This window comes from Pseudoliparis swirei, chromosome 16 (assembly GCF_029220125.1).
Source record: "Pseudoliparis swirei isolate HS2019 ecotype Mariana Trench chromosome 16, NWPU_hadal_v1, whole genome shotgun sequence".
NCBI lineage: Eukaryota > Metazoa > Chordata > Actinopteri > Perciformes > Liparidae > Pseudoliparis > Pseudoliparis swirei.
The window spans coordinates 25,804,913-25,832,815 of NC_079403.1; the positions used below are offsets into that span (position 1 = coordinate 25,804,913).

At 51.8% G+C, this 27,903-nt stretch overlaps 4 protein-coding genes across 16 annotated transcripts in view; 3 read left to right on the top strand and 1 right to left on the bottom strand.

Annotated features, from left to right (window-relative positions):
- Nucleotides 1–5,198, top strand: part of lancl2 (LanC lantibiotic synthetase component C-like 2 (bacterial)) — a 12,556-nt gene extending 7,358 nt beyond the window's left edge. For all 4 annotated transcript variants that reach the window (XM_056433902.1, XM_056433903.1, XM_056433904.1 and 1 more), the window contains exons 6-10: nt 2,434–2,580; nt 2,811–2,993; nt 3,962–4,138; nt 4,719–4,791; nt 4,965–5,198. In XM_056433902.1, coding sequence (XP_056289877.1) covers nt 2,434–2,580; nt 2,811–2,993; nt 3,962–4,138; nt 4,719–4,791; nt 4,965–5,041 — 657 coding nt within the window. In that variant the 3' untranslated portion in view covers nt 5,042–5,198. The remainder of the gene's footprint in view (nt 1–2,433; nt 2,581–2,810; nt 2,994–3,961; nt 4,139–4,718; nt 4,792–4,964) is intronic.
- Nucleotides 5,199–6,129: 931 nt separating this feature from the next.
- vopp1b (VOPP1 WW domain binding protein b) lies at nt 6,130–13,244 on the top strand. Of its 3 annotated transcripts, none has more exons than XR_008834037.1 (6): nt 6,130–6,366; nt 9,918–9,976; nt 10,109–10,186; nt 10,274–10,407; nt 11,641–12,939; nt 12,998–13,244. XR_008834037.1 is itself a non-coding variant. In XM_056433873.1 (5 exons), exons 1-5 carry the CDS (start codon nt 6,316–6,318, stop codon nt 11,820–11,822), a joined length of 504 nt encoding a protein of 167 aa, XP_056289848.1. In that variant the 5' UTR covers nt 6,130–6,315; the 3' UTR covers nt 11,823–13,244. The 3 variants fall into 3 exon arrangements, 1 of the variants encoding a protein (XP_056289848.1); XR_008834038.1 differs by having other exon boundaries at nt 11,641–11,909; nt 12,996–13,244; XM_056433873.1 differs by having other exon boundaries at nt 11,641–13,244.
- A 983-nt stretch (nt 13,245–14,227) lies between these two features.
- ift74 (intraflagellar transport 74) lies at nt 14,228–26,063 on the bottom strand. 2 transcript variants are annotated; one of them, XM_056433875.1, is made up of 21 exons: nt 25,918–26,063; nt 24,960–24,974; nt 24,605–24,738; nt 24,091–24,226; nt 23,961–24,009; nt 23,794–23,892; nt 23,560–23,620; nt 23,407–23,466; nt 23,282–23,343; nt 20,919–21,057; nt 20,754–20,816; nt 20,053–20,196; nt 19,935–19,975; nt 19,731–19,810; nt 19,320–19,373; nt 18,973–19,070; nt 18,776–18,902; nt 17,190–17,353; nt 16,949–17,074; nt 15,188–15,248; nt 14,228–15,051 (listed from the first exon to the last, which is right to left on the bottom strand). In XM_056433875.1, the coding sequence occupies exons 3-21, from the start codon at nt 24,731–24,733 to the stop codon at nt 14,942–14,944; spliced, it is 1,803 nt and encodes a 600-aa protein (XP_056289850.1). In that variant the 5' UTR covers nt 24,734–24,738; nt 24,960–24,974; nt 25,918–26,063; the 3' UTR covers nt 14,228–14,941. The 2 variants fall into 2 exon arrangements, with proteins under 2 accessions (XP_056289850.1, XP_056289849.1); XM_056433874.1 differs by lacking the exon at nt 24,960–24,974.
- Nucleotides 20,965–23,259, top strand: LOC130206111 (translation initiation factor IF-2-like). Of its 7 annotated transcripts, none has more exons than XM_056433880.1 (3): nt 20,965–21,594; nt 22,124–22,528; nt 22,600–23,259. In XM_056433880.1, the coding sequence occupies exons 1-3, from the start codon at nt 21,441–21,443 to the stop codon at nt 22,626–22,628; spliced, it is 588 nt and encodes a 195-aa protein (XP_056289855.1). In that variant the 5' UTR covers nt 20,965–21,440; the 3' UTR covers nt 22,629–23,259. The 7 variants fall into 7 exon arrangements, with proteins under 7 accessions (XP_056289855.1, XP_056289851.1, XP_056289852.1 ...); XM_056433876.1 differs by having other exon boundaries at nt 22,288–22,528; XM_056433877.1 differs by having other exon boundaries at nt 22,291–22,528.
- Nucleotides 26,064–27,903: the final 1,840 nt, after the last annotated feature.

Consider the following 27,903-nt stretch of genomic DNA (forward strand, 5'->3'; position numbering starts at 1 on the left):
CACAACGATGCTAACACAGTGATGCTAATGCAGTGATGCTACCACAGTGATGCTACCACAACGATGCTACCACAGTGATGCTACTACAGTGGTGTTAGCATCAGTCAGTTCAGGTCCTATCTGATAAATAACGTTGAGTTATACACTTTATATACATACATATATATATATATGTATATATATATACTAGGGCTGTCAATCGATTAAAAAAAATTAACTAATTAATCGCACATTTTGAAATTGCGATTAATTAATCGCGATTAATTGCGATTAATCGCAATTAAAAGTTAAAAGTTAAAAGTTCATTCTTTTTAAAGACAAAACTTCACACAGAGCTGTGTTTTCAAAGAGGCTCCTACCTATAAAGTGCCAGCGAGGTATTTAATATCGTGGATGATAAATTGTTTCTTCAGTGAAACATCAGATTCGTAAAAAGAAAAGAAGTATATTGAGACCCCATTGGTCCTGTCATCTTTAACACTGAACAGCAGCAGAACCAGTGGCCTTGATAACTGACTGACATTCACATATGTCACGTTAACCCTCTGGAGGCTGGGGGCATTTTATACATTTTACAACAACAAATTAAATTCACCCTTTAAAGTCTTTGCATGTGACACACCCCCCTGTTCTAATTCAAACATTCAATGAACAATCTCAGCTCTATTCAACAAACTCATAAAGTGTCCTCACGCCAATATTAATTCTAATAATTTTCTTGACAGGCTTTTAATGAGCCTTGAACCCAAAGGGTAAAATAGGTCCTTAGTAAATATAAAGGTAACAGGAGGTGTTCATTGAATCGGTCAAAATGACCCAAAGGCGGCGAGGGTTAATATTTAATCGGGTCAAAATGACCAATCACAGGGTTAAAAAGGTTTCCTTTTTAAAGACCAAACTTCACACAGAGCTGTGTTTTCAAAGAAGCTCCTACATATAAAGTGCCAGCGAGGTATTTAATATCGGGATGATAAATTGTTTCTTCAGTGAAACATCAGATTCATCCAAAAAGTTATTGAACTCATTTATGATCCTTATTTTCGAACAGAGAAATGATTGTTTTAACTGACTGACAACATATGTCAAACCCTCTGCCGCGGTTTTAAAAAAATTACAAAAACTTGCGTTAATTGCGTTAAAATATTTTAGTGCGTTAACGCGGCCAAATTAATCGCATAGATTAACGCGTTAACGCTGACAGCCCTAATATATACATATATATATATATATATGTGTGTTTCTCTTCCCTGGAGAGAAGAGGAGCTGAAACTGGAAAGCATCTTTAGATGTAATAACCATCTGTTACATTGAGTTGGGACACAAGTGGATGAGCACACACACACACACACACACAGACACACACACAGACACACACAGACACACACACACACACAGACACACACACAGACACACACACACACACACACACACACACACACACACAGACACACACAGACACACACACACAGACACACAGACACACAGACACACACACAGACACAGACACACAGACAGACACACACATACAGACACACACACACACACACACATACAGACACACATACACACACACATACAGACACACACACACACAGACACACACACACACACAGACACACACAGACACACACACAGACACACAGACACAGACACACACAGACAGACACACAGAGACACACACACATACAGACACACATACACACACACATACAGACACACACACACAGACACACAGACAGACACACAGAGACACACACACATACAGACACACACACACAGACACACAGACAGACACACACAGACACACAGACACACAGACACACACAGACACACACACAGACACACATACAGACACACAGAGACAGACACACATACACACACATCTGTGTTTGTGTGATGTTAACTTTACCTTAACTCTGATCATCATGTCTCTGATGCTTGTCACTCATTCACTGACTCCGCCCCCTTATGAGATTTCTCCATCACGTGTTGTCCTTGGCAACGGCTCCTCTCCTCAGGACCGGCTCATCCTGCCCGGCAACAAGACGCACCAGCCGGCCACTTCTAATAAAACACATTATATGGATATCATTTAAACATAGCTGCATTTTTAACAGCCCAAAAATAAACAAACATCGTAATTATAAATTAAAAAAATATATATATACTTTTTTTTCTTCTTTAGTTTTCAACAACATAACAATATAATAAGTATTTTATTACAGTCTTTTCAGTCGTTTGTCTTGGGTCACGTGATGTTCAGTAAACACACAAACAACACACAAACAATACACAAACAACACACAAACAATACACAAACAACACACAAACAACACAAACAACAACAACACAAATAACAAGACGCATCACACATCAGGAGAAGAAGAAAGGCATAAACATTGTTTTTCATATGTTTTAATGCCCCCCCCTCAGGTGGTGGCGGCCATCTTGGCGTCGGGGCAGCAGGCGGCGGCGGGGCAGAACCAGGCGGAGCGCGGCCCACTGCTGTACGAGTGGCACCACAAACACTACATAGGGGCCGCCCACGGCACGGCGGGCATCCTCTACATGCTCATGCAGGTGAGAGAGAGGGGGGGGGAGAGAGACTCTTATAAACTGAGGGACAGAAACTCAAACCAGAGCCGGTGGTCTGTCTCCTTGGCGCGGTTCTGGACTCTCCTATCTCTCTCCTCTCCCCTCTCTCTCTCTCCCTCGCTCAATCTCTCTCTCTCCCCCTCCTCTCTCTCTCTCTCTCTCTCTCTCCCCCCTCTCTCTCTCTCTCTCTCCCCCCCCCCCCTCTCTCTCTCCAGCCGGGGTCTCGGGTCCAGCCGGCGGTTCTGTCGGGGCTCGTCCGGCCCAGCATCGACTTCGTCCGACACCAGAAGTTCCGCTCGGGGAACTTTCCATCGTCGCTGAGCAACGAGAGCGACCGGCTGGTGCAGTGGTGCCACGGGGCGCCGGGCGCGCTGCACCTGCTGCTGCTGGCCTCCAAGGTGAGGGCGCCCCCTGGTGGCCAGGCGGGGCGCTGCACGCTGCGGTTAATCCTGACGTCACGCACCGCGCACCTCCACATGGCGCTCTCGCGCTGCACCTGCTGCTGCTCTCCTCTCCTTGAGGGCGCCCCTGTCTCTCTCTCCTGACTCCCCATGTCTCTCTCTCCTTGACTCCCCCATGTCTCTCTCTCCTTGACTCCCCCATGTCTCTCTCTCTCCTTGACCCCCCCATGTCTCTCTCTCTCCTTGACTCACCCATGTCTCTCTCTCCTTGACTCCCCCATGTCTCTCTCTCCTTGACTCCCCCATGTCTCTCTCTCTCCTTGACTCCCCCATGTCTCTCTCTCCTTGACTCCCCCATGTCTCTCTCTCCTTGACTCCCCCATGTCTCTCTCTCCTTGACTCCCCCATGTCTCTCTCTCCTTGACTCCCCCATGTCTCTCTCTCCTTGACTCCCCCGTGTCTCTCTCTCTCCTTGTCTCCCCCATGTCTCTCTCTCTCCTTGACTCCCCCATGTCTCTCTCTCCTTGACTCCCCCATGTCTCTCTCTCTCCTTGACTCCCCCATGTCTCTCTCTCTCCTTGACTCACCCATGTCTCTCTCTCCTTGACTCCCCCGTGTCTCTCTCTCTCCTTGACTCCCCCATGTCTCTCTCTCCTTGACTCCCCCATGTCTCTCTCTCCTTGACTCCCCCATGTCTCTCTCTCCTTGACTCACCCGTGTCTCTCTCTCTCCTTGACTCACCCGTGTCTCTCTCTCTCCTTGACTCCCCCATGTCTCTCTCTCTCCTTGACTCACCCATGTCTCTCTCTCCTTGACTCACCCGTGTCTCTCTCTCTCCTTGACTCACCCGTGTCTCTCTCTCTCCTTGACTCACCCGTGTCTCTCTCTCCTTGACTCCCCCATGTCTCTCTCTCTCCTTGACTCACCCATGTCTCTCTCTCCTTGACTCCCCCGTGTCTCCCCAGGTGTTCCAGGAGGAGAAGTACCTGAAGGAGGCGCTGGACTGTGGCGATGTCATCTGGCAGCGCGGCCTCCTCAGGAAGGGCGACGGTCTCTGCCACGGCGCCGCCGGCAACGGCTACGCCTTCCTGTCGCTGTACCGGCTCACCGGGGAGAGGAAGCACCTGTACCGCTACTGCAAGGTAGGGGGCGCCGGAGGGGCCCGCCTCGTGTGACGTCACTCGACCCGCCTCCGGCGCCTCGTGTGACATCAGCAGGAAGTGAGCTCGCCAGACCTCAATGGGCCTCTGGCTCACCTCTGCTGCATTGTGGGTAACGTAGGCGTCAGGTGTTAACAAAGAGAGGTAGAGAGAGAGAGAGGGGTAGAGAGGGAGAGAGAGAGAGGGAGGGAGAGAGAGGGGTAGAGAGAGGGAGAGAAAGAGAGAGGTAGAGGGAGAGAGAGAGGGGTAGCGAGAGAGAGGGAGAGAGAGGTAGAGAGAGAGGGAGAGAGAGAGAGGGAGAGAAAGAGAGAGGGAGAGAGAGAGAGGGAGAGAGAGGGAGGGAGAGAGGTAGAGAGAGGCAGGGAGAGGGAGAGAGAGAGTTAGAGGTAGAGAGAGGCAGGGAGAGGGAGAGAGAGAGAGGGGTGGAGAGAGAGAGAGAGAGGTAGAGAGAGGCAGGGAGAGTGATGTAGCATAGATGTAGAGAGAGAACCTGATGGTTCTTCTCTTCTTCATGATCATCCCTTGTTCTTGTGTATTAACATAAAGTTGCGTGTCCTCCCAGTTTGCCGAGTGGTGCCTTGCTTATGGGACTCACGGCTGCCGCATCCCGGACCGCCCCTACTCGCTGTTTGAAGGTACCGCCGGCTGCTGATTGGCTGCAGCCCCGTGATGATGCTCCCATCACAGCCAATCACAGAGCAGCACTTATTAACATGCCTCATCAGCACTACGTTTTACAGGGTGACACTTGAACACACCACGAGGCGCCGGGCCCAGCCGGCAGTAATGGCCGTGTTTCTGCCCTCAGGTATGGCTGGAGTCATCTACTTCCTGTCGGAGGTGGCTCACCCCGAAGACGCCTGCTTCCCTGCCTTTGAACTTTGACCTTTGACCCTCCAGCTGATGAGGACGAAGATACGGGGACGGACCTCGAGACCAGGATGTGTGTGAAGATGAACGGGGGATTCTGTGTGTGTGTGTGTGTGTGTGTGTGTGTGTGTGTGTGTGTGTGTGTGTGTGTGTGTGTGTGTGTGTGTGTGTGTGTGTGTGTGTGTGTGTGTGTGTGTGTGTGTGTGTGTGTGTGTGTGTGTGTGTGTGTGTGTGTGTGTGTGTGTGTGTGTGTGTGTGTGTGTGTGTGTGTGTGTGTGTGTGTGTGTGTGTGTGTGCTCTCTCTCTCTCTGATTGGCTCCTGATTCTCTGTATTGGTTCTTGTGTCACTTCCAATACAAACGGACCTGAGTCAGACCTCCGTGTCACGTCTTTAATTTCCTGCAGCAGACCCCAGAGGTGCTCACCTGCCCTCTGGGGTGTTCTGGTGACCTTGGTTTGACCTCTACTGGTTTCATTCTGGTGTCTCATGACTCATATAAAAAAATTTTTTTTTGTTATTTTAAACTTGACTCAAGCTGGTTACCTCCGGGGGAGAGAAGACGACAACGGTCAAACATATAAAGACGATGACGTCGTGTAGCCGATGATGTCGTAGCTGACGATGTCATAACCGATGATGTCATAGCCGATGCTGCGTGGTGATTGGCTCACTGGGTGTCCTGTGGTTGGAGCGTCCGGCTGCTCATCTTAAAACACTTAAAAAGCTAAAGTGTCATTTTAGCTCAACGACGTTGTTCCTGGATGAGGAGGCGTGGCCTACCTGCTGCAGTATTTATTTAGTATTTTACTGGACTTTCATTTGATCTGTTTAAACATGAAGTTAATGTTTATGAATATGCAGGACTTTGTAGTTTTCCCTTAGTTTTTCTTTGGAGTTTTTCCTTTGTTGTATTTTACGAGACAATAAATGAGAGAAATAACAATTATTCTAAAGTATTTCTACAATAATAACGATAACAGCTGTCGTCCTGCACGTGTCCACTGCGGGACCAACACACTCATCTCATCTTATCTTTAAACGAGTGTGCGCGTGCGTGTTCGTGCGGCAGGGGCGGGCTGGTAAAGGGGCGTGGCCTAAGACAACATCACAGGCTAATGCGGGTCACAGCATGCCGGTAATCTCCGCCTGACCGACCGACACCGGGCCGCCTCCTTCTCCGCGGCCCCGCCGCTGCATCGGCTCTCCGGCGGCGGGATGAACCCCACGTTGTGCTAGCGGAGCTGCTCCTCCTGCTCCTCCGCGTCCTCCTCGTCCGCTCCGCGCCGCCATGGGGAGCCCTCTGCCCGGCGTGGCGCTGGCGGTCTGGCTCCTGCTGGAGGTGAGCGGCTGCCATTGTTCCGCCGCCCTTTGATGTGTGCCGACGGAAGTGGCTTTTGTTGTTCAGCTCTTTGATGTCGAGCCGCCTATTGTTTCAGGAGCGGCGTTGGATTCATAATTATCATGTAGCAAAATGTAACGTTTCATCTGGTCGTCGAGGACTCAACATGACCGACATGGAAACTTCAGAAACACTGAATATGTATTTATTTATATGTATACAGTATATATACATATATATATATATATGTATGTATTTGTCCACATATATATATATATATATATTTGTCCACATATATATTTATATGTATACAGTATATATATGTATGTATGAATACATATATGTATACAGTATATGTATATATTTTAAAGAATTTTTTTATTGGTAAAAAATAATAATAATATATATATAATCATAATTTTATTTTGGTAGCACGTTTGTGATGTAAAGAATACATCCTTCTAGAAGAAGTGATGCCGACGGCTTCATGTACAGAGAGACGGTAGTCCTTCTGAAGAGGAACCCAGTAGAGACTAGACCTTCTCAAGAGGAACCCAGTAGAGACTAGACTTTCAAGAGAGGAACCCAGTAGAGACTAGACCTTCAAGAGAGGAACCCAGTAGAGACTAGACCTTCAAGAGAGGAACCCAGTAGAGACTAGACCTTCAAGAGAGGAACCCAGTAGAGACTAGACCTTCAAGAGAGGAACCCAGTAGAGACTAGACCTTCAAGAGAGGAACCCAGTAGAGACTAGACCTTCAAGAGAGGAACCCAGTAGAGACTAGACCTTCAAGAGAGGAACCCAGTAGAGACTAGACCTTCAAGAGAGGAACCCAGTAGAGACTAGACCTTCAAGAGAGGAACCCAGTAGAGACTAGACCTTCAAGAGAGGAACCCAGTAGAGACTAGACCTTCAAGAGAGGAACCCAGTAGAGACTAGACCTTCAAGAGAGGAACCCAGTAGAGACTAGACCTTCAAGAGAGGAACCCAGTAGAGACTAGACCTTCTCAAGAGGAACCCAGTAGAGACTATACCTTCTCATGAGCAGGGGTCCCCAATCTTTTTCCTAAGAGGGCCACATAACGTTTGCCTTGTCTGCTGGAGGGCCGGGGGGGGGGGGGGGGGGGCTAGTGAGAATGTGCTCACCTGTGTGCGGTATTGTGTTGTTGTTGCGTTGCGAACAAGCATTGCTAAACATGTTTCAAAGTGTAAATATCCGCTCAAGGTAACCAGTTGTTCCAGATCCCTTCGACCAAACTGTTCCCATGAAAACATAAGAAATGTCACTTAATGGATCAATATATAAATTACTTGACTTCAAACTAATATCTGGTGGCGCAGCGCACAGACTGCGTGTCTTTGAGTGCAGACTCCTTTTGCGTGAAACAGATCGAAACCAGGTCGGGCGATCTTTTTATTTTTATTTTTCTAAAATGTATTTCTTCATCCGTGGCTTGTGATGCACTGCTCACTTATACAATCGTAATCGCCGAAATGGATATGAACGGTGGCTTGAAGATCTCCAGCAATATGTTTGTGAATGTGTGACGAATCTGGTGAGCGAGACAGAGCCCCGCTGCAGATGTGAAGAGAACACAACGCACGCACGCGCAGGGAAACCAGTAGGTCTGAAAACCAGTAGGGGTGTAACACCGGCATATGTGTTTCATGGCAGAGGAGATCTGCCGCCGTAGGTGGGAAAGTCAGAGACACGTATCAAAGAGAGAAGAAGAGAGAGAGCAGCGAGAAGCGCAGTGGGAGTGCAGCTCAGTCCACTAAAAAGTGGAAGTACTCTGCGGTCGCGACGCGTCTGGTCTGAACACACTTTTTTCGACGCGCGTCGAGACTGCTGCGTAAAATTCTCGACGCGTCCGGTGTGAACACACCATGACATTCAAGCTAACCTAATTTCCCAAACGCTGTGGACATCTGAACGCTGATTGGCCGAGACGCGACACGTCCCATCAAAGATGTTCTATTGCGAAGAGCACCACTCCACATTTTCTCCGCGTCTCACTGCAATCTCAACGGCAGCGGGCCAGGTGAAAAAAATAATAAATCGGAACGCGTCTCTGGTATTGTTCAGGGGGCCGGTCCAAATGGGGAGGCGGGCCGGATTCGGCCCGCGGGCCGTAGTTTGGGGACCACTGCTCATGAGGAACCCAGTAGAGACTAGACCTTCAAGAGAGGAACCCAGTAGAGACTAGACCTTCAAGAGAGGAACCCAGTAGAGACTAGACCTTCAAGAGAGGAACCCAGTAGAGACTAGACCTTCAAGAGAGGAACCCAGAAGAGACTAGACCTTCAAGAGAGGAACCCAGTAGAGACTAGACCTTCAAGAGAGGAACCCAGTAGAGACTAGACCTTCAAGAGAGGAACCCAGAAGAGACTAGACCTTCAAGAGAGGAACCCAGTAGAGACTAGACCTTCAAGAGAGGAACCCAGTAGAGACTAGACCTTCAAGAGAGGAACCCAGTAGAGACTAGACCTTCTCAAGAGGAACCCAGTAGAGACTAGACCTTCTGAAGAGGAACCCAGTAGAGACTAGACCTTCTGAAGAGGAACCCAGTAGAGACTAGACCTTCTCAAGAGGAACCCAGTAGAGACTAGACCTTCAAGAGAGGAACCCAGTAGAGACTAGACCTTCTCAAGAGGAACCCAGTAGAGACTAGACCTTCTCAAGAGGAACCCAGTAGAGACTAGACCTTCTCAAGAGGAACCCAGTAGAGACTAGACCTTCTCAAGAGGAACCCAGTAGAGACTAGACCTTCTGAAGAGGAACCCAGTAGAGACTAGACCTTCTGAAGAGGAACCCAGTAGAGACTAGACCTTCTGAAGAGGAACCCAGTAGAGACTAGACCTTCTCAAGAGGAACCCAGTAGAGACTAGACCTTCTCAAGAGGAACCCAGTAGAGACTAGACCTTCTCAAGAGGAACCCAGTAGAGACTAGACCTTCTCAAGAGGAACCCAGTAGAGACTAGACCTTCTCAAGAGGAACCCAGTAGAGACTAGACCTTCTCAAGAGGAACCCAGTAGAGACTAGACCTTCAAGAGAGGAACCCAGAAGAGACTAGACCTTCAAGAGAGGAACCCAGTAGAGACTAGACCTTCTGAAGAGGAACCCAGTAGAGACTAGACCTTCTGAAGAGGAACCCAGTAGAGACTAGACCTTCTGAAGAGGAACCCAGTAGAGACTAGACCTTCTCAAGAGGAACCCAGTAGAGACTAGACCTTCAAGAGGAACCCAGTGGGGTTCTGAAGGCCAGTGGGCTACCTGGGGTTCTGTCCTCCTTGTCCGGGGGTCCAGACCCCTGGACCTGGTCTACTGGGCCTGGAGGTCTACCACTAGTCCAATCCAAGTGGGCCAATGATGTCATGTGGTTTTCCCCTTGATGTATTTCTACTGGGCCGTCCTCCTGGTGCGGTCCTCTTCACTCCCTGTGGACTTCAGAACCGCGGTCCCTCGGAGAATGTTCTGGTCTTTTTATTTGAGGATCATTTAAACCGTGTGTGTGTGTGTGTGTGGCTCGTTCCTCTCGTCTGTTCCAGTGTGTTGAGGCCAAGAAGTACTGCTGGTACTTTGAGGGCCGGTACCCGATCTACTTCATGTGAGTACCACGTCACACACTCTCTCTTGACCTCTTGACCCCGACACCATCCACGACGCTGCAGAGAGACGTTTGTGATCTGATGTACAAAGTGAGTGTCTCTCTCTCTCTCTCTCTCTCTCCCCCCTGTAGATGCCGCTCCTATGAGGACTGCTGTGGGACTCGCTGCTGTGTGCGAGCTCTGTCCATCCAGAGACTCTGGTACTTCTGGTGAGTCCTGCTGGTCCTCTGGGTCCTGCTGGTGTTGCACAACATGTACTGACCCACCTGGTGGTGACTGTCTGCTCTGCACCCCAGGGTGCTGCTGATGATGGGGGTGCTGTTCTGCTGCGGTGCCGGCTTCTTCGTCCGCAGGAGGATGTACCCGTCGCCCCTGAGGGACGAGCACGCCTTCAACGTCTCCTTCACCAGGCACCCTGCCACCTCCCCAGGTACGCCTCACACCTAGCACCCTGCCACCTCCCCAGGTACGCCTCACACCTAGCACCCTGCCACCTCCCCAGGTACGCCTCACACCAGGCACCCTGCCACCTCCCCAGGTACGCCTCACACCTAGCACCCTGCCACCTCCCCAGGTACGCCTCACACCTAGCACCCTGCCACCTCCCCAGGTACGCCTCACACCTAGCACCCTGCCACCTCCCCAGGTCGCCTCACACCTAGCACCCTCCCACCTCCCCAGGTACGCCTCACACCTAGCACCCTGCCACCTCCCCAGGTACGCCTCACACCTAGCACCCTGCCACCTCCCCAGGTACGCCTCACACCTAGCACCCTGCCACCTCCCCAGGTACGCCTCACACCTGGCACCCTGCCACCTCCCCAGGTACGCCTCACACCTAGCACCCTGCCACCTCCCCAGGTACGCCTCACACCTAGCACCCTGCCACCTCCCAGGCACGCCTCACACCTAGCACCCTGCCACCTCCCCAGGCACGCCTCACACCTGGCACCCTGCCACCTCCCCAGGCACGCCTCACACCTAGCACCCTGCCACCTCCCAGGCACGCCTCACACCTAGCACCCTGCCACCTCCCCAGGTACGCCTCACACCTAGCACCCTGCCACCTCCCAGGCACGCCTCACACCTAGCACCCTGCCACCTCCCCAGGTATGCCTCACACCTGGCACCCTGCCACCTCCCAGGTCGCCTCACACCTAGCACCCTGCCACCTCCCAGGTCGCCTCACACCTAGCACCCTGCCACCTCCCCAGGCACGCCTCACACCTAGCACCCTGCCACCTCCCCAGGTACGCCTCACACCTAGCACCCTGCCACCTCCCCAGGTACGCCTCACACCTGGCACCCTGCCACCTCCCCAGGTACGCCTCACACCTAGCACCCTGCCACCTCCCCAGGTACGCCTCACACCTAGCACCCTGCCACCTCCCCAGGTACGCCTCACACCTGGCACCCTGCCACCTCCCCAGGTACGCCTCACACCTGGCACCCTGCCACCTCCCCAGGTACGCCTCACACCTGGCACCCTGCCACCTCCCCAGGTACGCCTCACACCTGGCACCCTGCCACCTCCCCAGGTACGCCTCACACCCTGCCACCTCCCCAGGTACGCCTCACACCTGGCACCCTGCCACCTCACACCTGGGAGCAGGTGACAATAGAGGTCATGTGACCAGAACCCTGACTCCTCCTCTTCCTTCAGTGTCCCAGCAGCCCGGCAGCCTTCAGGGCTTCGGGGTCAACGGGATGACGGGCGGCGACCCCGGGGTCGGCATCGCACACCCGGCCTACCCGCCGCCGTCTGGCTCCGCCCACATGGTGATGGCCGCCTACCCGCCGCCGCCGTCCTACGAGCAGATATATCAAAACGCCGACAAGAAGTAACGGCAAAGTACCGAGGAGACGGAACTGGACAAGGGAAGGAAAGAAGGAGTGAAAAGCTGATTGTTTTCAACTCAACTTTCTGTGGATGTAAGACTTGGAAAACACACAACATGTCTGAACACACACACACACACACACACAGTTTATTGATGTGGCTCCACCTGTACAGTGATGGTGCTGAACACCTCCTCACCTCCACCTGTACACGAGGCGTGTATTACATTCAGTTTTATTCTCCACGTTATTATAAAATAACTTCTGAACAAACATTCACAAAGACGAGAGACTTCAAGATGTTGACGACATGTAGCGATGAGCAGCTAGTTAGCCGCTTGTTAGCAGCCTGTTGGTAGCTTATTAGCAGCTCGTTAGCTGCTCATTAGTGTCTCACTAGCAGCTTGTTAGCAGCTTTTAGTTCTGGAGGAGGAGGAGGAAACTCTGCTCGTCTTCATCAGCTGCAGGTCCTCGCTGACAGACAGGAGGACTCGATGTTCTGAGCTCCTCTTCATCTCCAGGAATCGGCACTGATTTCTATTTCCGTCGTCTTCCACTGCACTTTGTGCTGTGAGTTACTCTCTAAGCCACGCCCCCTTAGTGCATACGGCCTCCGCCGATTGGTTGATGGGTTTATGAGGCAGCAACTGTTCTGGTCTCTGGAGCTTCAGGACGCAGTTAATAAAACTCTTTGTTTGTAGAGCGGAGACAACAGGCATGAGGAGTTGTTGTTTGTGGATCTCAGACGTTAGGAGCAGAACACGAGTGTCTGAACTGGCTCTCGTAACGACGAGTGGTGCAACGATGATGATGATGATGATGATGATGTCGTGGTTTCAAGAAGCCGCCGAGCTCCTTCTGGACCTCTTCCTTTGTTTTGATGAACACGACATGTGCTTCAGGTTTTACATTGGCTTAACAATAATTTGGCGCGTGGTGGGCGTGGCTCTTGGAGTGTGGTGGGCGTGGTCTTCTCATGACGACTTTGAGTTGTTGTCTTTGCAGCTGGAGGCTCAGGAACACACACTCGTCATATACACACACTGCATTGTGACACTGCATGGCTCAATTAAGACACCAACATGGAGGCTGAATATCTCGTGGATGATTATTTTTCCTGTGGGTCATCTCTGTGACCTCTAGGTGCGGAGGTCATATTAATATGACCTCCGCGCCTAGAGGTCATATTAATGTGACCTCTAGGTGCTCTCTCCAGGCCTCTGGTCCACTCCTCTAGACCCCACCTGGTCTGGTTCCTGGTCTCCAAGAGGAACCAGGTCTATGAGACCAGGGCCCTTGAGAAGGTCCTCGGGTCGACTATGTAACAGGAAACTGTCAACGCATCAACACCTGCTCTTCTTCATCTTCATCTTCTTCCAAACTACTTCATTGATTGTGAAATATGTAAATAAACTTCACTTCTGATAACTGTCTCGTGTATTTTATTTCACACCACGTAGAGTTGTATTAATAAGTATATACTTTATTCTATGTACTCTATTTGTGTTAAACTATAACGTTTCTCTAAACTCGATTTGCAGGTCACATGTTTTATACTGAGTGAGAATATAATTAATTTAATCTCATTTCCATCTATAGGCAACAATTTCTCGATGTGGAGGCGGAGCTTCAGGGCTCTGAGTGGTGGAGGCGGGGCTTCAGAGTTCACATCACAAACAGCAGTCGTTCAATTAGAAAGTTCTCAAAAAGTCTTTATTGAAAATAGAGAAAGCTTAACGATGCGTTCAAAGACACGCGGGACACGAGGCGTCGACATTTAAAGACTAACTACAAAGACACAGGTCTTTCTGGACATTAATATTCATTACGGTTGAACTCCAGACGCACACGCGTGTAACATGTTGGTGTGTTAGTGTCTGCAGGAGGACGACGAGCGTCTGTTGTTTACTTGTTGTGCAGCAGGGCGATGAGCGTCTGGTTGTTTACTTGTGCAGCAGAGCGATGAGCGTCTGGTTGTTTACTTGTTTACTTGTGCAGCAGAGCGATGAGCGTCTGGTTGTTTACTTGTGCAGCAGAGCGATGAGCGTCTGGTTGTTTACTTGTTGTGCAGCAGGGCGATGAGCGTCTGGTTGTTTACTTGTTGTGCAGCAGAGCGATGAGCGTCTGGTTGTTTACTTGTTGTGCAGCAGAGCGATGAGCGTCTGGTTGTTTACTTGTGCAGCAGAGCGATGAGCGTCTGGTTGTTTACTTGTGCAGCAGAGCGATGAGCGTCTGGTTGTTTACTTGTTGTTTACTTGTGCAGCAGGGCGATGAGCGTCTGGTTGTTTACTTGTTGTGCAGCAGGGCGATGAGCGTCCGTTTACATGTTTACTTGTGCAGCAGGGCGATGAGCGTCTGTTGTTTACTTGTTGTGCAGCAGGGCGATGAGCGTCTGGTTGTTTACTAGCGTCTGTTGTTTACTTGTTGTGCAGCAGGGCGATGAGCGTCTGGTTGTTTACTTGTTGTTTACTTGTGCAGCAGGGCGATGAGCGTCTGGTTGTTTACTTGTTGTTTACTTGTGCAGCAGAGCGATGAGCGTCTGGTTGTTTACTTGTTGTGCAGCAGGGCGATGAGCGTCTGGTTGTTTACTTGTTGTGCAGCAGGGCGATGAGCGTCTGGTTGTTTACTTGTTGTGCAGCAGAGCGATGAGCGTCTGGTTGTTTACTTGTTGTTTACTTGTGCAGCAGGGCGATGAGCGTCTGGTTGTTTACTTGTTGTGCAGCAGAGCGATGAGCGTCTGGTTGTTTACTTGTTGTTTACTTGTGCAGCAGGGCGATGAGCGTCTGTTTACTTGTTTACTTGTTGTGCAGCAGGGCGATGAGCGTCTGTTTACTTGTTTACTTGTGCAGCAGGGCGATGAGCGTCTGTTTACTTGTGCAGCAGGGCGATGAGCGTCTGTTGTTTACTTGTTGTGCAGCAGGGCGATGAGCGTCTGTTGTTTACTTGTGCAGCAGGGCGATGAACATCTGTTGTTTACTTGTTGTTGTTTATTTGTGCAGCAGGGCGATGAGCGTCTGGTTGTTTACTTGTTGTGCAGCAGGGCGATGAGCGTCTGGTTGTTTACTTGTTGTTGTTTACTTGTTGTGCAGCAGGGCGATGAGCGTCTGTTGTTTACTTGTTGTTGTTTACTTGTTGTGCAGCAGGGCGATGAGCGTCTGGTTGTACTCGGCCACCTGGCGGCTCACGTTGGCGGCCACCGGGTTGAAGTCGCTCTCCTGAGACTTGGAGGCGATGACTGAGCTGCAGGTCAGGAACACCACAGGGACCGCTGGGACCGCCGCGTGATTGGCTCCCGCAAGAGTCCTCACGCGTGATTGGCTCTCACAGGAGCCAATCACACGCGAGGCCTCTCAGGAGATAGAGAAGGATACACTCCTTCATGACGAAGTTGTTCTGCTCCAGGTGTTGCCATTTCCTCTCCAGGTTGGCGAGCTGCCACAGAAACACAAGTCAGACCCCCGACCTCCCCGTGACCTCGTGTCTGACCTCCCCGTGACCTCGCGTCCGACCTCCCCGTGACCTCGCGTCCGACCTCCCCGTGACCTCGCGTCCGACCTCCCCGTGACCTCGCGTCCGACCTCCCCGTGACCTCGCGTCCGACCTCCCCGTGACCTCGCGTCTGACCTCCCCGTGACCTCGCGTCTGACCTCCCCGTGACCTCGCGTCTGACCTCCCCGTGACCTCGTGTCTGACCTCCCCGTGACCTCGCGTCTGACCTCGCGTCTGACCTCCCCGTGACCTCGCGTCTGACCTCCCCGTGACCTCGCGTCTGACCTCCCCGTGACCTCGCGTCTGACCTCCCCGTGACCTCGCGTCTGACCTCGCGTCTGACCTCCCCGTGACCTCGCGTCTGACCTGCCCGTGACCTCGCGTCTGACCTCCCCGTGACCTCGTGTCTGACCTGCCCGTGACCTCGTGTCTGACCTCCCCGTGACCTCGTGTCTGACCCGTCACGTGACCTCGTGTCTGACCTCCCCGTGACCTCGTGTCTGACCTCGTGTCTGACCTCCCCGTGACCTCGTGTCTGACCTCCCCGTGACCTCGTGTCTGACCTCCCCGTGACCTCGTGTCTGACCTCCCCGTGACCTCGTGTCTGACCTGCCCGTGACCTCGTGTCTGACCTCCCCGTGACCTCGTGTCTGACCTCCCCGTGACCTCGTGTCTGACCTCCCCGTGACCTCGTGTCTGACCTGCCCGTGACCTCGTGTCTGACCCGTCACGTGACCTCGTGTCTGACCCGTCACGTGACCTCGTGTCTGACCCGTCACGTGACCTCGTGTCTGACCCGTCACGTGACCTCGTGTCTGACCCGTCACGTGACCTCGTGTCTGACCCGTCACGTGACCTCGTGTCTGACCCGTCACGTGACCTCGTGTCTGACCCGTCACGTGACCTCGTGTCTGACCCGTCACGTGACCTCGTGTCTGACCCGTCACGTGACCTCGTGTCTGACCCGTCACGTGACCTCGTGTCTGACCCGTCACGTGACCTCGTGTCTGACCCGTCACGTGACCTCGTGTCTGACCCGTCACGTGACCTCGTGTCTGACCCGTCACGTGACCTCGTGTCTGACCCGTCACGTGACCTCGTGTCTGACCCGTCACGTGACCTCGTGTCTGACCCGTCACGTGACCTCGTGTCTGACCGTCACGTGACCTCGTGTCTGACCCGTCACGTGACCTCGTGTCTGACCCGTCACGTGACCTCGTGTCTGACCCGTCACGTGACCTCGTGTCTGACCCGTCACGTGACCTCGTGTCTGACCTCCTGACCGTGACCTCGTGTCTGACCCGTCACGTGACCTCGTGTCTGACCGTCACGTGACCTCGTGTCTGACCCGTCACGTGACCTCGTGTCTGACCGTCACGTGACCTCGTGACCTCCCGTGACCTCGTGTCTGACCCGTCACGTGACCTCGTGTCTGACCGTCACGTGACCTCGTGTCTGACCGTCACGTGACCTCGTCTGACCCGTCACGTGACCTCGTGTCTGACCGTCACGTGACCTCGTGTCTGACCTGCCCGTGACCTCGTGTCTGACCTGCCCGTGACCTCGTGTCTGACCTCCCCGTGACCTCGTGTCTGACCTGCCCGTGACCTCGTGTCTGACCTCCCCGTGACCTCGTGTCTGACCTGCGCGTGCGTCTCGTTCTCCTGCAGCGAGCTCCTCAGAGCTTCATATCTCCGGCTCTTCTCCTCCAGCAGCTCCCTGAAGGAACCACGCCTCTGAGTCAGAGACACGCGGTCCTCCTGCAGCTTCTGGAGAACATGAAGAACATCAGGAACACGGAGAACATGATCATCACTTCTGGAGAACATGGAGCCTCCACTTCCTCCCCCCCTCCTCCTCCCCCCCCTCCCCGCTCCTCCTCACCCTCTTCTTGTCCTCCGCCGTGCTCCTCAGGGCCTCCAGGTCCCGGTAGGTGAGCAGCTCCTCCTCCATGGAGGCGACGCGCTCCTGCAGCAGGAGGAGCTCTCCAGAGATCTTCCCCTCCAGCTGCTGCACCTTCTCCAGGTCCTGCTGCAGGCGCTGGGACTCTGGGGGGGAGAGTGTGTGTGTGTCTATATGTGTGTGTGTGTCTCTGTGTGTGTCTCTATGTGTGTGTGTGTCTCTGTGTGTGTGTGTGTCTGTGTCTCTATGTCTGTGTGTGTCTCTGTGTCTCTGTGTGTGTCTCTGTGTGTGTCTATGTGTGTGTGTCTTTGTGTCTGTGTGTCTCTGTGTCTCTGTGTGTGTCTCTGTGTGTGTCTCTGTGTGTCTGTGTGTCTCTGTGTGTCTATGTGTGTGTGTCTATGTGTGTGTGTCTCTGTGTGTGTGTCTCGGTGTGTGTGTGTGTCTCGGTGTGTGTCTGTGTCTCTATGTGTGTCTGTGTGTCTCTGTGTGTGTCTCTGTGTGTCTCTGTGTGTGTCTGTGTGTGTGTCTCTGTGTGTGTCTCTGTGTGTGTGTCTGTGTGTGTCTCTGTGTGTGTCTGTGTGTCTCTGTGTGTGTGTCTCTGTGTGTGTGTCTCTGTGTGTGTCTCTGTGTGTGTGTGTGTCTGTGTGTGTGTGTGTCTGTGTGTGTCTGTGTGTCTGTGTGTGTCTGTCTCTGTGTGTGTCTCTGTGTGTGTGTCTATGTGTGTGTGTCTATGTGTGTGTCTTTGTGTGTGTGTCTTTGTGTCTCTGTGTGTGTCTCTGTGTCTGTGTGTTTGTGTGTCTATGTGTGTGTCTCTGTGTGTGTCTATGTGTGTGTGTCTTTGTGTCTCTGTGTGTCTCTGTGTGTGTCTCTGTGTCTGTGTGTTTGTGTGTGTGTGTGTCTCTGTGTGTGTGTCTCTGTGTGTGTCTATGTGTGTGTGTCTTTGTGTCTCTGTGTGTGTCTCTATGTGTGTGTGTGTGTCTGTGTGTCTGTGTCTCTGTGTGTGTGTCTATGTGTGTGTCTCTGTGTCTCTGTGTGTGTCTCTGTGTGTGTCTTTGTGTCTCTGTGTGTGTCTCTGTGTCTGTGTGTTTGTGTGTGTGTGTCTCTGTGTGTGTGTCTCTGTGTGTGTGTCTTTGTGTCTCTGTGTGTGTCTCTATGTGTGTGTGTGTGTCTGTGTGTGTCTGTGTCTCTATGTCTGTGTGTGTCTGTCTCTGTGTGTGTCTCTGTGTCTCTGTGTGTGTGTCTCTGTGTGTGTGTCTTTGTGTCTCTGTGTGTCTCTGTGTGTGTCTCTGTGTCTGTGTGTTTGTGTGTCTATGTGTGTGGTCTGTGTCTCTGTGTGTGTCTCTGTGTCTCCGTGTGTGTGTCTCTGTGTGTGTGTCTTTGTGTCTCTGTGTGTCTCTGTGTGTGTCTCTGTGTGTGGTCTGTGTCTCTGTGTGTGTCTCTGTGTCTCTGTGTGTGTGTCTCTGTGTGTGTCTTTGTGTCTCTGTGTGTCTCTGTGTGTGTCTCTGTGTCTATGTGTGTGGTCTGTGTCTCTGTGTGTGTCTCTGTGTCTCCGTGTGTGTGTGTGTTACCAGTGGTCAGTCCTCTGGCGGTGCTCTCTGATTGGACGACCTCGGTCTCCTTGCTGACCAGCACCTCCTGCATGCTCCTCAGCTCGCTGGCCGTCACCGTGTCCACCTGCTGCAGCCGCAGCATGTTCTACAAGCACAGCGCGGTCAGACACACGGCTCCTTCCCTCAGCTCCTTGCCTCGGCTCCTCTTCCCTCACCCTGCTGCAGTGCTCCAGGAGGGAGACGACGTTCTCCTGACTCTGGCTCATCTTGTCCTGCTCCTGCGCTCTGGACTCCTCAAAGGACTCCAGGTACCCTGCAAACAGGAAGTGGATCACGACTATATTGATGCTCTGCCGCCACCTGGTGGTCACTTACAAAACAGCACCCATATCACCTCTATGGTGCTATGAATATCTTTATTCTCAGAGACTTTTATCATCGTCACACAGAAGAGTCACATGATTTATGAACTGAATCATGCCGTGATCATTGATTATTGACACTATGACTACGATAAGTCGACTCAGGTTTACTTCAATAAACTGTCAAATGTTCAACTCACGGTCGATTTCCTCCTCTTTCCTCTTCAGCTCTTTGTATTTCTGCTGACACTCCCCTGATGGAAGATAACACACTGTTAGACATGTAATGTCATACATATAATAATATGACTATCAAATATATAAGGAAAGACCATTCATCAACAATTCATATTTTAAAGGCTTCCCTTTCAACACAACGATCATTTATCAAAATGATCGTTGTGTTTTTATAAGTCTGAGAGCAAAAGAAACGTAATAGTTGTTTAAATATTATCTGGTTTGTCTTTATCTTTTAAACTGTTTTCTCTATATTATACAAAGAATGTATCTTCAGAAACACACACATATTTATATAAATAAATGTATATATATATGCAAATATATATCAATCTATATAAATATATAATCCACTATCAGAGGACAGATGTTACCCTGAGCTTCCTCTGAGTCCTGCTGCAGCTGCTGGACCTCCTCTGTGATCTGGCCCAACCGGTCCCTGATCTCTGAGAGCCTACACACACACACGCACACGCACGCACACGCACACGCACACGCACACGCACACGCACGTTGGAGACTGGGCGCTCCTCTCCTCAAGTAATAATCGGTGACGTCTCAACAGGAGCAACACTCACTGCCGCTCCATGCCGGCGATCTCCTGGTTGTCCTCCTTCACCTGGGGACACGACTCAAGGTGACCTTCACACAGGCTGAACGGAGACTTTCACCCAGGTGAGGAGGTGCTGTGTGTACCTGTCTGAAGAGCTGCTCCCTCTCCTCCTGAGGAGAGCCCAGGCTATGATGCTCCGCCTCCATGGCGTCACGCTTCACCTGCAGCAACGACCACGTCTCATGGAGACGGACCACCTCCTGCTTTATGTACGAGTGGGACAGCTCCTGCACACAGGGAGGAGGAGGATGGGAGGAGGGGAGGAGGTGAGGAAGGAGGAGGGGAGGGAGGAAGATGAGGAGGAGAGGAGGAAGGGAGGGAGGAGGAAGCAGGATGGGAGGAAGAAGGAGGAGGGGAGGAAGAAGGAGGAGGAGGAGTAGGGGAGGTAGGAGGTGAGGAAGGAGGAGGGGAGGGAGGAAGAGGAGGAGGAGGAGTAGGGGAGGTAGGAGGAGGAGGGGAGGAGGGGAGGGAGGAAGAGGAGGAGGAGGAGTAGGGGAGGAAGCAGGAGGGGAGGGAGGAGGAGGAGGGGAGGAAGAGTAGGGGAGGTAGGAGGAGGAGGGGAGGAAGAAGGAGGAGGAGGAGTAGGGGAGGTAGGAGGAGGAGGGGAGGTAGGAGGAGGAGGAGTAGGGGAGGTAGGAGGAAGAAGGGGGAGGAGGAGTAGGAAGGAGGGGAGGTAGGAGGAGGAGGGGGGGATCAGGTCATGTTATGGATTCACTAATGACGTCATGAGGAACACGTGTAAAGTCCTAAATGGAGGTTGACCTTTGACCTCGTCTCTACTCACAGCGTCGTAGTCCTCCTTCCTGGTCATCAGGACGTCCAGCTCCTCCTGGAGAACCGTGAGCTCCTAGAGACAGGGAGGACACAGAGGAGGAGGAGTCCATGTCGTTGCCGTGGTAACGCTGCAGCACCATGAAGCTCCTTCAGAGAGGGCCGTGACCTCGCCTACCTGCAGCAGCTCCTCATTGGCCGTCGTCATGGTGACGTACGCCTCCTGCTTGGCGGCCGGCATGGCCTGGACCACCTCCTGGGCCACGTGGCGCTCCCTCCTGATCTCCTCCTCCATCGCCCTGATGGCCTCCTCCCTCCTGCAGAGCACACGGGGGAGGAGTTTCTGATTGTTTATCCAGAGGAGGAGCCGAGGACACATCTCGCCCAGAGGAAGGATACATGTATGTTTCGTGCTTCAGGCTTCCTTTACCGTGTCCTCGCTTCCTTTCCTCTAATCCCTAAAGTCTCTCCTCTCATGACAGCTTTCCTTCCCTCATCTCCTTCACGGAACTCAAGCCCTCTTTTCATCCTTCTCTTTATATTCTTCCATCTTCAATAACTTCCAGTTTAAATACTTTGGATGTCAGGAGATTTAAATCCTCCTCATGAATTAACTTGTTCAACAAGTTAAATATCCTTCTAACCAAGGAGGAAGCAGGAAGGAGGAAGCAGGAAAGGAGGCGTGACTTCCTCCGCCATCATGTTGACGTGTCAGCAGTTTTTTTACGACGGGGGTCAAAGTCCACGCGTCCTCGAGCGGCTCCAGACCGCCGCTCTACGGTCATCTACCTGCGCAGGTGAGCGTCGGACAGAACCTCACAGCCGGCTGAAGTTCTCCAGGTGGAACCCGACAGGTGAGCTGCTTCTGGGTCAGCAGCTCCAGCAGAGACCAGGAGCCCACGAGGGCCCGGCTCCGGCTGGAGGTCACAGGGACTCTGACCTCAGGCTGTTACGGGCCTCAGAGAACAGGCCCTCAACAGACTTCTCATCGCAGAGACGACGAGACGGAAGAGTCCAGAAGACTCTGTGACCCTCCAGAGTCACGTTCACACACTGAAGAGGAAGAACAGCAGGTGGAGAGTTACAGGGGTGCTAGCATGCTAACCAGCTAGCCACAAGCCTCAGGGCTCATACACGGAGGCCAGAGGGGGTCTCTGGAGGCCCTCTGGCCTCCTGGGGGGGGTGGTGTCTCCTGGGGTGGAGTCTCCTGGGGGTGGTGTCTCCTGGGGTGGTGTCTCCTGGGGGTGGTGTCTCCTGGGGGTGGTGTCTCCTGGGGGGTGGTGGTGTCTCCTGGGGGGGGGTGGTGTCTCCTGGGGGTGGTGTCTCCTGGGGGGGTGTCTCCTCCAACCCAGAGCTAACCCAGAGCTCCGGTCCCGCCCCTAGGCGTGATGGGGGGGCGGCTCCCTCTGCTGCTGCTGGGCTTCTCTTCTCTGCTCCTGGCTGTTTGTGGCGCTGAGGTCCAGGATCCACTGGTAGGACGTCTTATATCTGTGGAGTTTCTTTGTTTACACACGATGACGAGTCACCGGTTAATAATCATCCGTCAGCAGGTGGAGAAGCTGAGCGCCAACGTGTCCTCCGTCACCAAGCTGGTGGTGGAGGGGCGCGGCGCCCTGAGCGAGGCCGACAGGCGGGCCCTGGCTGGGCACCCCGACCCGGAGGAGGTGCCACCATCTTCCATCAGCACCGAGCCACAGACGCCACAGACGCCCCGCCCACAGGAGTCTGGGGGCTCCTCCACCGCGCTGCAGACCGCATGGACGTCGCGCCAGAAACACGTCAACCAAGGTACGACTGGGGGCGGAGCCTCTCTTCTGTGTGGCTGTCCAGACGGAGCTTAACACACTGCCCCCCCCCAGCTCAGACCCCCGTGCTCGGCAGCTCGTGAAGGTTCGCGGCGTGCGTCGCCGTGTTGGCGCTGATCACCTCGGGGCTCATCGTGTGCGCCCTCAAGGGGCCGTCCCTCTACAAGCTCTTCCACAACTACCGGCACCGCCGGCTGCGCCAGGAGGAGGAGGAGGGGGTCGTGTCCACGGTCTTCTCGGAGACGGGGAGATACCGGAACCACCAGACGTTCACCTTCAAGCAGGAGCACGGGCCGAGAGAGGAGGAGGAGGAGGAGGAGGACGGGTACTTTGAGGACCCGTACGTCAGGAGCGAAGAGTACCCCGCAGGAGGGGAGACGGCAGCGCAGCCGGGAGGAGGAAGCATCCGGCAGTGAGGAAGCGAGGAAGCGAGGAAGCATCCTCTGACTAGACGCTATTGTTTCTCTAACTCTGCTCAGCGTGACTCTTGATTGTGTTGATTTGTTCTGCAGATCAACTGTAAAATGATTCCAACACATCAATAAATAAATGAATTATTAAAAGATAACTGAACACCAGCAGAGAGTTCATTAGTTTCTCTTATTCTGAAGGAGACGATCCTCCAGTCTCCTTCATCCCTTCAACACATTCTGAGACAGGAACACAAAGGAGTTCAAGAGATGATCCCAGAGCCAGAGACCCCCCCCCCCCCCTCCACGGGGCCACACACACTTACTCTCTCCTCTGGGTGAAGATGCTGTCGATGCTCTCGGCCTCGCTGTCGTTGTGAGCCTTCAGCTGGGAGGAGGAGGAGCATCAGGTGTGGGCTCGTATGCAGCGTGGTCCTGCAGCGGGACTCACCTGGCTGTAGTCGGTGATCATCTCCTCCATCTCCGTGTTGGTGTTGAGCTTGTCCACCAGCTGGAGACACATGTTTCTGCTTTGAGCTCACCGGACGCTCTGACCGCTCGCCGCCCGGCGGAGGTCAGATCACGTCCAGCGACCTTCACTCACCATGTTGTAGTCCGCGAGCTGTCCCAGGAGGTCCTTGATCTCCGTGGCCACGCCCTCCGCTCTGAGGGGAGGAAGGCGGTTGGTTGGTTTTCTGCCTCAATGCCACTGGTCATGATGATATTATTCAGAGCATCACGGATTCTATTCAGACATGCAAGGCCTCTCCTTGACTCTTGGAATGCGTGTCCGTGGATAATAGCAGAGCATGCTGAGTGCGTGGTGTCAGAGCCTCACCTCTTCTCGTAGGAGAGGTAGACGGAGTTCTCCTGGTTGTAGTTGTCGATCTCTTTGTGCAGTTTGCTGGTCTCTGTGGTTAACTCGTTGATTTTACTCCTAAAGCAGGAAAACACTCGTGTTGAAACGTGAAGCGACGCCACGCAGCGCCGAGCGGCACGGCTCACCTCAGAAGGCCCAGGTAGTAGGACTTATCCAGGATCTGTCTCTGAGGTCCTTGTGGGGAGAAAGAAGAAGAAAGGATGAGGCGGAGACGCTGCCATGGAAGCCTTGAAGAGCAGCCGGGCCACTTCTGACCTTTCATGCCCGTCTTCATGCCGCTGAGGCCCTGCTGGGTCACCGGCCGGTCCGTCACTTTGATCTGGGCCGACAGCACTCCGGTGGGGGGGGCGCCGCCCCTCATGCCAGGATGGCCGCTTGTACCTGGAGCCATCTGAGGTGAGGGGGGGGGGGGGGACAGGTTAATGTTTATCCATGACACAGAAAAACCACATGAACTCCAGTCCGATCATGAGTGTCTAAGGAATGATTTAAAACTCAACTAAGTTTAAATAAATCACTTTTTACAAAATAGTTTTTAAACTTTAGATCCAGCTGATGAGCGACCTGTAGACCAGCAGGCGGCTCTGAGGCCGCGTGGGGACGCCGTGCCGTCAGCCGCCTGAGGCTGAGGCTCTGAGGCCCTGAGGCCCTGAGGCCCTGAGGCCCCGGGTGACGCCTCGGGCCGGTCGTCCCTGTGACCTCTGACCTTAGAACACGTCTCCATCTCCTCCCAGGCAGATCTCCTGTCTGGCCGCTGCAGGTGACTCACCCCAGTGGCCAGGCGGGTGGCTGTGGGTGGCGGGCGGACAGCCGTCGTGGGTCTTCCGGCGCCGGGCGCCACAGATCCACTGCGGCTCAGCGGGCGACCGATGCTGGAGGGAGGCCGCTGAGCCGCCATGCTGCCTGAAGCCAGGACAACACATTCACTTATTAACACATTAACACATTCACTTATAAACACATTAACACATTCACTTATTAACACATTCACTTATTAACACATTAACACATTCACTTATTAACACATTCACTTATTAACACATTAACACATTCACTTATTAACACATTAACACATTCACTTATTAACACATTAACACATTAACACATACAGGTAACAGTGATACCTCCAATAAGAGTTGCTGATGGTGGACATGAACCCAGAGGCTGCAGCCGTTAGTCACGTCCACTTGGTGGGAATCACCTGAAGACTCCTCTAGTGGGCCCGCTGTTCTGAGACTGTTCCAGAACCAGGCCCGTTGTTCTCTCTACTGTTCCAGAACAAGGCCCGTTGTTCTCTCTACTGTTCCAGAACCAGGCCCGTTGTTCTCTCTACTGTTCCAGAACAAGGCCCGTTGTTCTCTCTACTGTTCCAGAACAAGGCCCGTTGTTCTGAGACTGTTCCAGAACAAGGCCCGTTGTTCTCTCTACTGTTCCAGAACAAGGCCCGTTGTTCTCTCTACTGTTCCAGAACAAGGCCCGTTGTTCTCTCTACTGTTCCAGAACAAGGCCCGTTGTTCTCTCTACTGTTCCAGAACCAGGCCCGTTGTTCTCTCTACTGTTCCAGAACAAGGCCCGTTGTTCTCTCTACTGTTCCAGAACAAGGCCCGTTGTTCTGAGACTGTTCCAGAACAAGGCCCGCTGTTCTCTCTACACTCACCTGATATGCGTGGGTTTATAAAGAGTTTGAGGCTCGTGAGGCCCAGGCTCACATTTAGGATGCACTACGAGTCCAGATTAAAGACACGAGATAAAGCCCTCTGGGGCTCATTGGAATGTGAGTTTGGGTTGAAGTCCAACGGACGAACGCTTCAATAAAAGCTGCAGAACAGAAGTCAGCTGCTAAATGTTTGCTATGACGTAACGTTACCGACGTCATACTTATCGTTAGCTATGTCGCGTTAATGTCATGAAATATTGACGTCATCTGTCTGACGTAACGTGAGCTAAACTAGAGCTAAACTCTCTTTCCTCTCCCTGTGCTAACCGTTAGCTCTGTTAGCCGTAGCTAAAGTAACGCTAGCGCGAGCTCGTTTTGACGCTGAGCTAAGCTAAGCTAAGCTAAGCTAAACGGCGGTTTCGTACCTCAACAACGAACTCCTTCTGTCGGCTCGGTCCTGAAGATGTTTCCAAACGTTCCGACCGGAAAACGATGTTTTATTGGCAAAGATAAATGTAAATGACGCTAAAAGTTCAGACGCTTGCTAACTGGAGATGATGGTCCCGTTGCCTGGGTAACGGTCTTCTTCTCCTGGTGTGAAGCAGGCGGGGAGCTGGTTGGAGAGTGTGCTGCTGCCCGCTAGCGGTCAGGAGTGGAATTGGAGGCAGACCACACGCCGGGGTCGCTGAGTTCTTCTCTTGCGGACTGAGGCTCCTTTGTTTGTGGATTCTTCGATGCACTTTATGACGGGCTAACATCGGTGTATAATACACTGTAATGATCTTGTGCGAAATGCATCAAATGTGTGTAAATCATTCATTTGAGCTATATGATAATGACACGAGGAGCAATAATAATGTTATACAACTAGAAAGTCGCATTAAAGTTGCATTTAAGATCACATATCATACTCTTGTGTCTCAGTTGTGTGCAGAGGCTCCGCCTGCTTAGGCCGGAAGTCACTGACAGCCAATGAAATCACAGCATCATTAACGCTGTCCATGGTGCTGAAAAGAAACTATTTATCAATGATGAAGAGCTATTTATGAATCAATAAAAGTGTATCCACTCTGCAGTTTACTGATTGCCATTATATTGTAGTGGCATACAGATTATATAAGTACTTGACTTATTTATGGCCTTATTGATCCGATTATATGACGGTTTTCCTACTTATGAACATTATAATTGCAAATACTAAATGACCAAGCAGTGCCTTATGGATGAAGGTGTGCCAATGACACGCGTGTTTACTCAGTTACACAAGAGTAAAAGACACAGAGTTTTAGTCCATTTTTATTTCATGTTCAATAATCACATCACTAATTAACAAGTCATCACAATAAACACTATTGTTTTCCAAACCAACAAATAAAAATCAATGAAGGAAAAAAAAAACAGCACAAGAAAAAAAGAACAATGAGGTTCTGCCCACGACAGGAAGTCTACCCGACGACAGGAAGTGTACCCGACGGCAGGAAGTCTACCCGACGACAGGAAGTGTACCCACCAGGTCGTGTTTGTTAGTGTGACAGATGAACTCTACAGGAGGAAGTTACCGAGGAGCTCTGACGAGGGTCTCTCTGTGTGCGACCCCCCCCCCCCCCTCATGGTTAATGTGCATCACTTCTAGAGGAACAAGCCGTCGACCTCTGACCTTCAGGGTGTTGTCATGCGTCTTCAGACTCCTCCTCCTCAACGATAAATACATTTACACAAGTGTCGCGTCTGCATCTCAAAAGACTCTCGTCCCCAGAAGCCTTTTCAACGTCGTCGTGCTAATCATCAGGATTACAGTCGGAGTAAAAACGCCCCGAGCTGAGGACCGCCCCCGACCGCCTGTTGTCTTTCTGGGGTCTTGGAGACAATAAAACATTTATTTACATCTGTGTGCAAAGTCACAAGAAGTGGAGATTAAAACCTGCGAGGGGCCGTGATGTCCAGAGAAGATCAGTTTATTGCCTTTTATTGTCTAAAACATTTATTGTTGAAAGGATTCCAACATGAAACTAAATGTGTGTCATGATGAATATTAATGAGGCCGTTAAAATTATTGCTCTCTTCATGTCACTCAATGAGCTCCTTCACTCCATCCCACTGAGCCCTTCTGGAGATATATATATATATAAATATTAATATATATATATATTTATATAAATATATATATATGAATAAATATATATATATATATGAATACATATATATATATAAATATATTTTAATTTTAATATATATATTTATATATAAATACATATATATACATACATATATCTTTTGGATATATTTAAGCATTAAGGTGCATTTTAGTTCATTCAAAGCTTCATTTGAAGGTCGTCTCTAGAGGGATGAACATAAATAAATAGGTCCTTCCTGGATGAAGTGTGCTTCAGGTTTCCATAGCAACAGCTCCT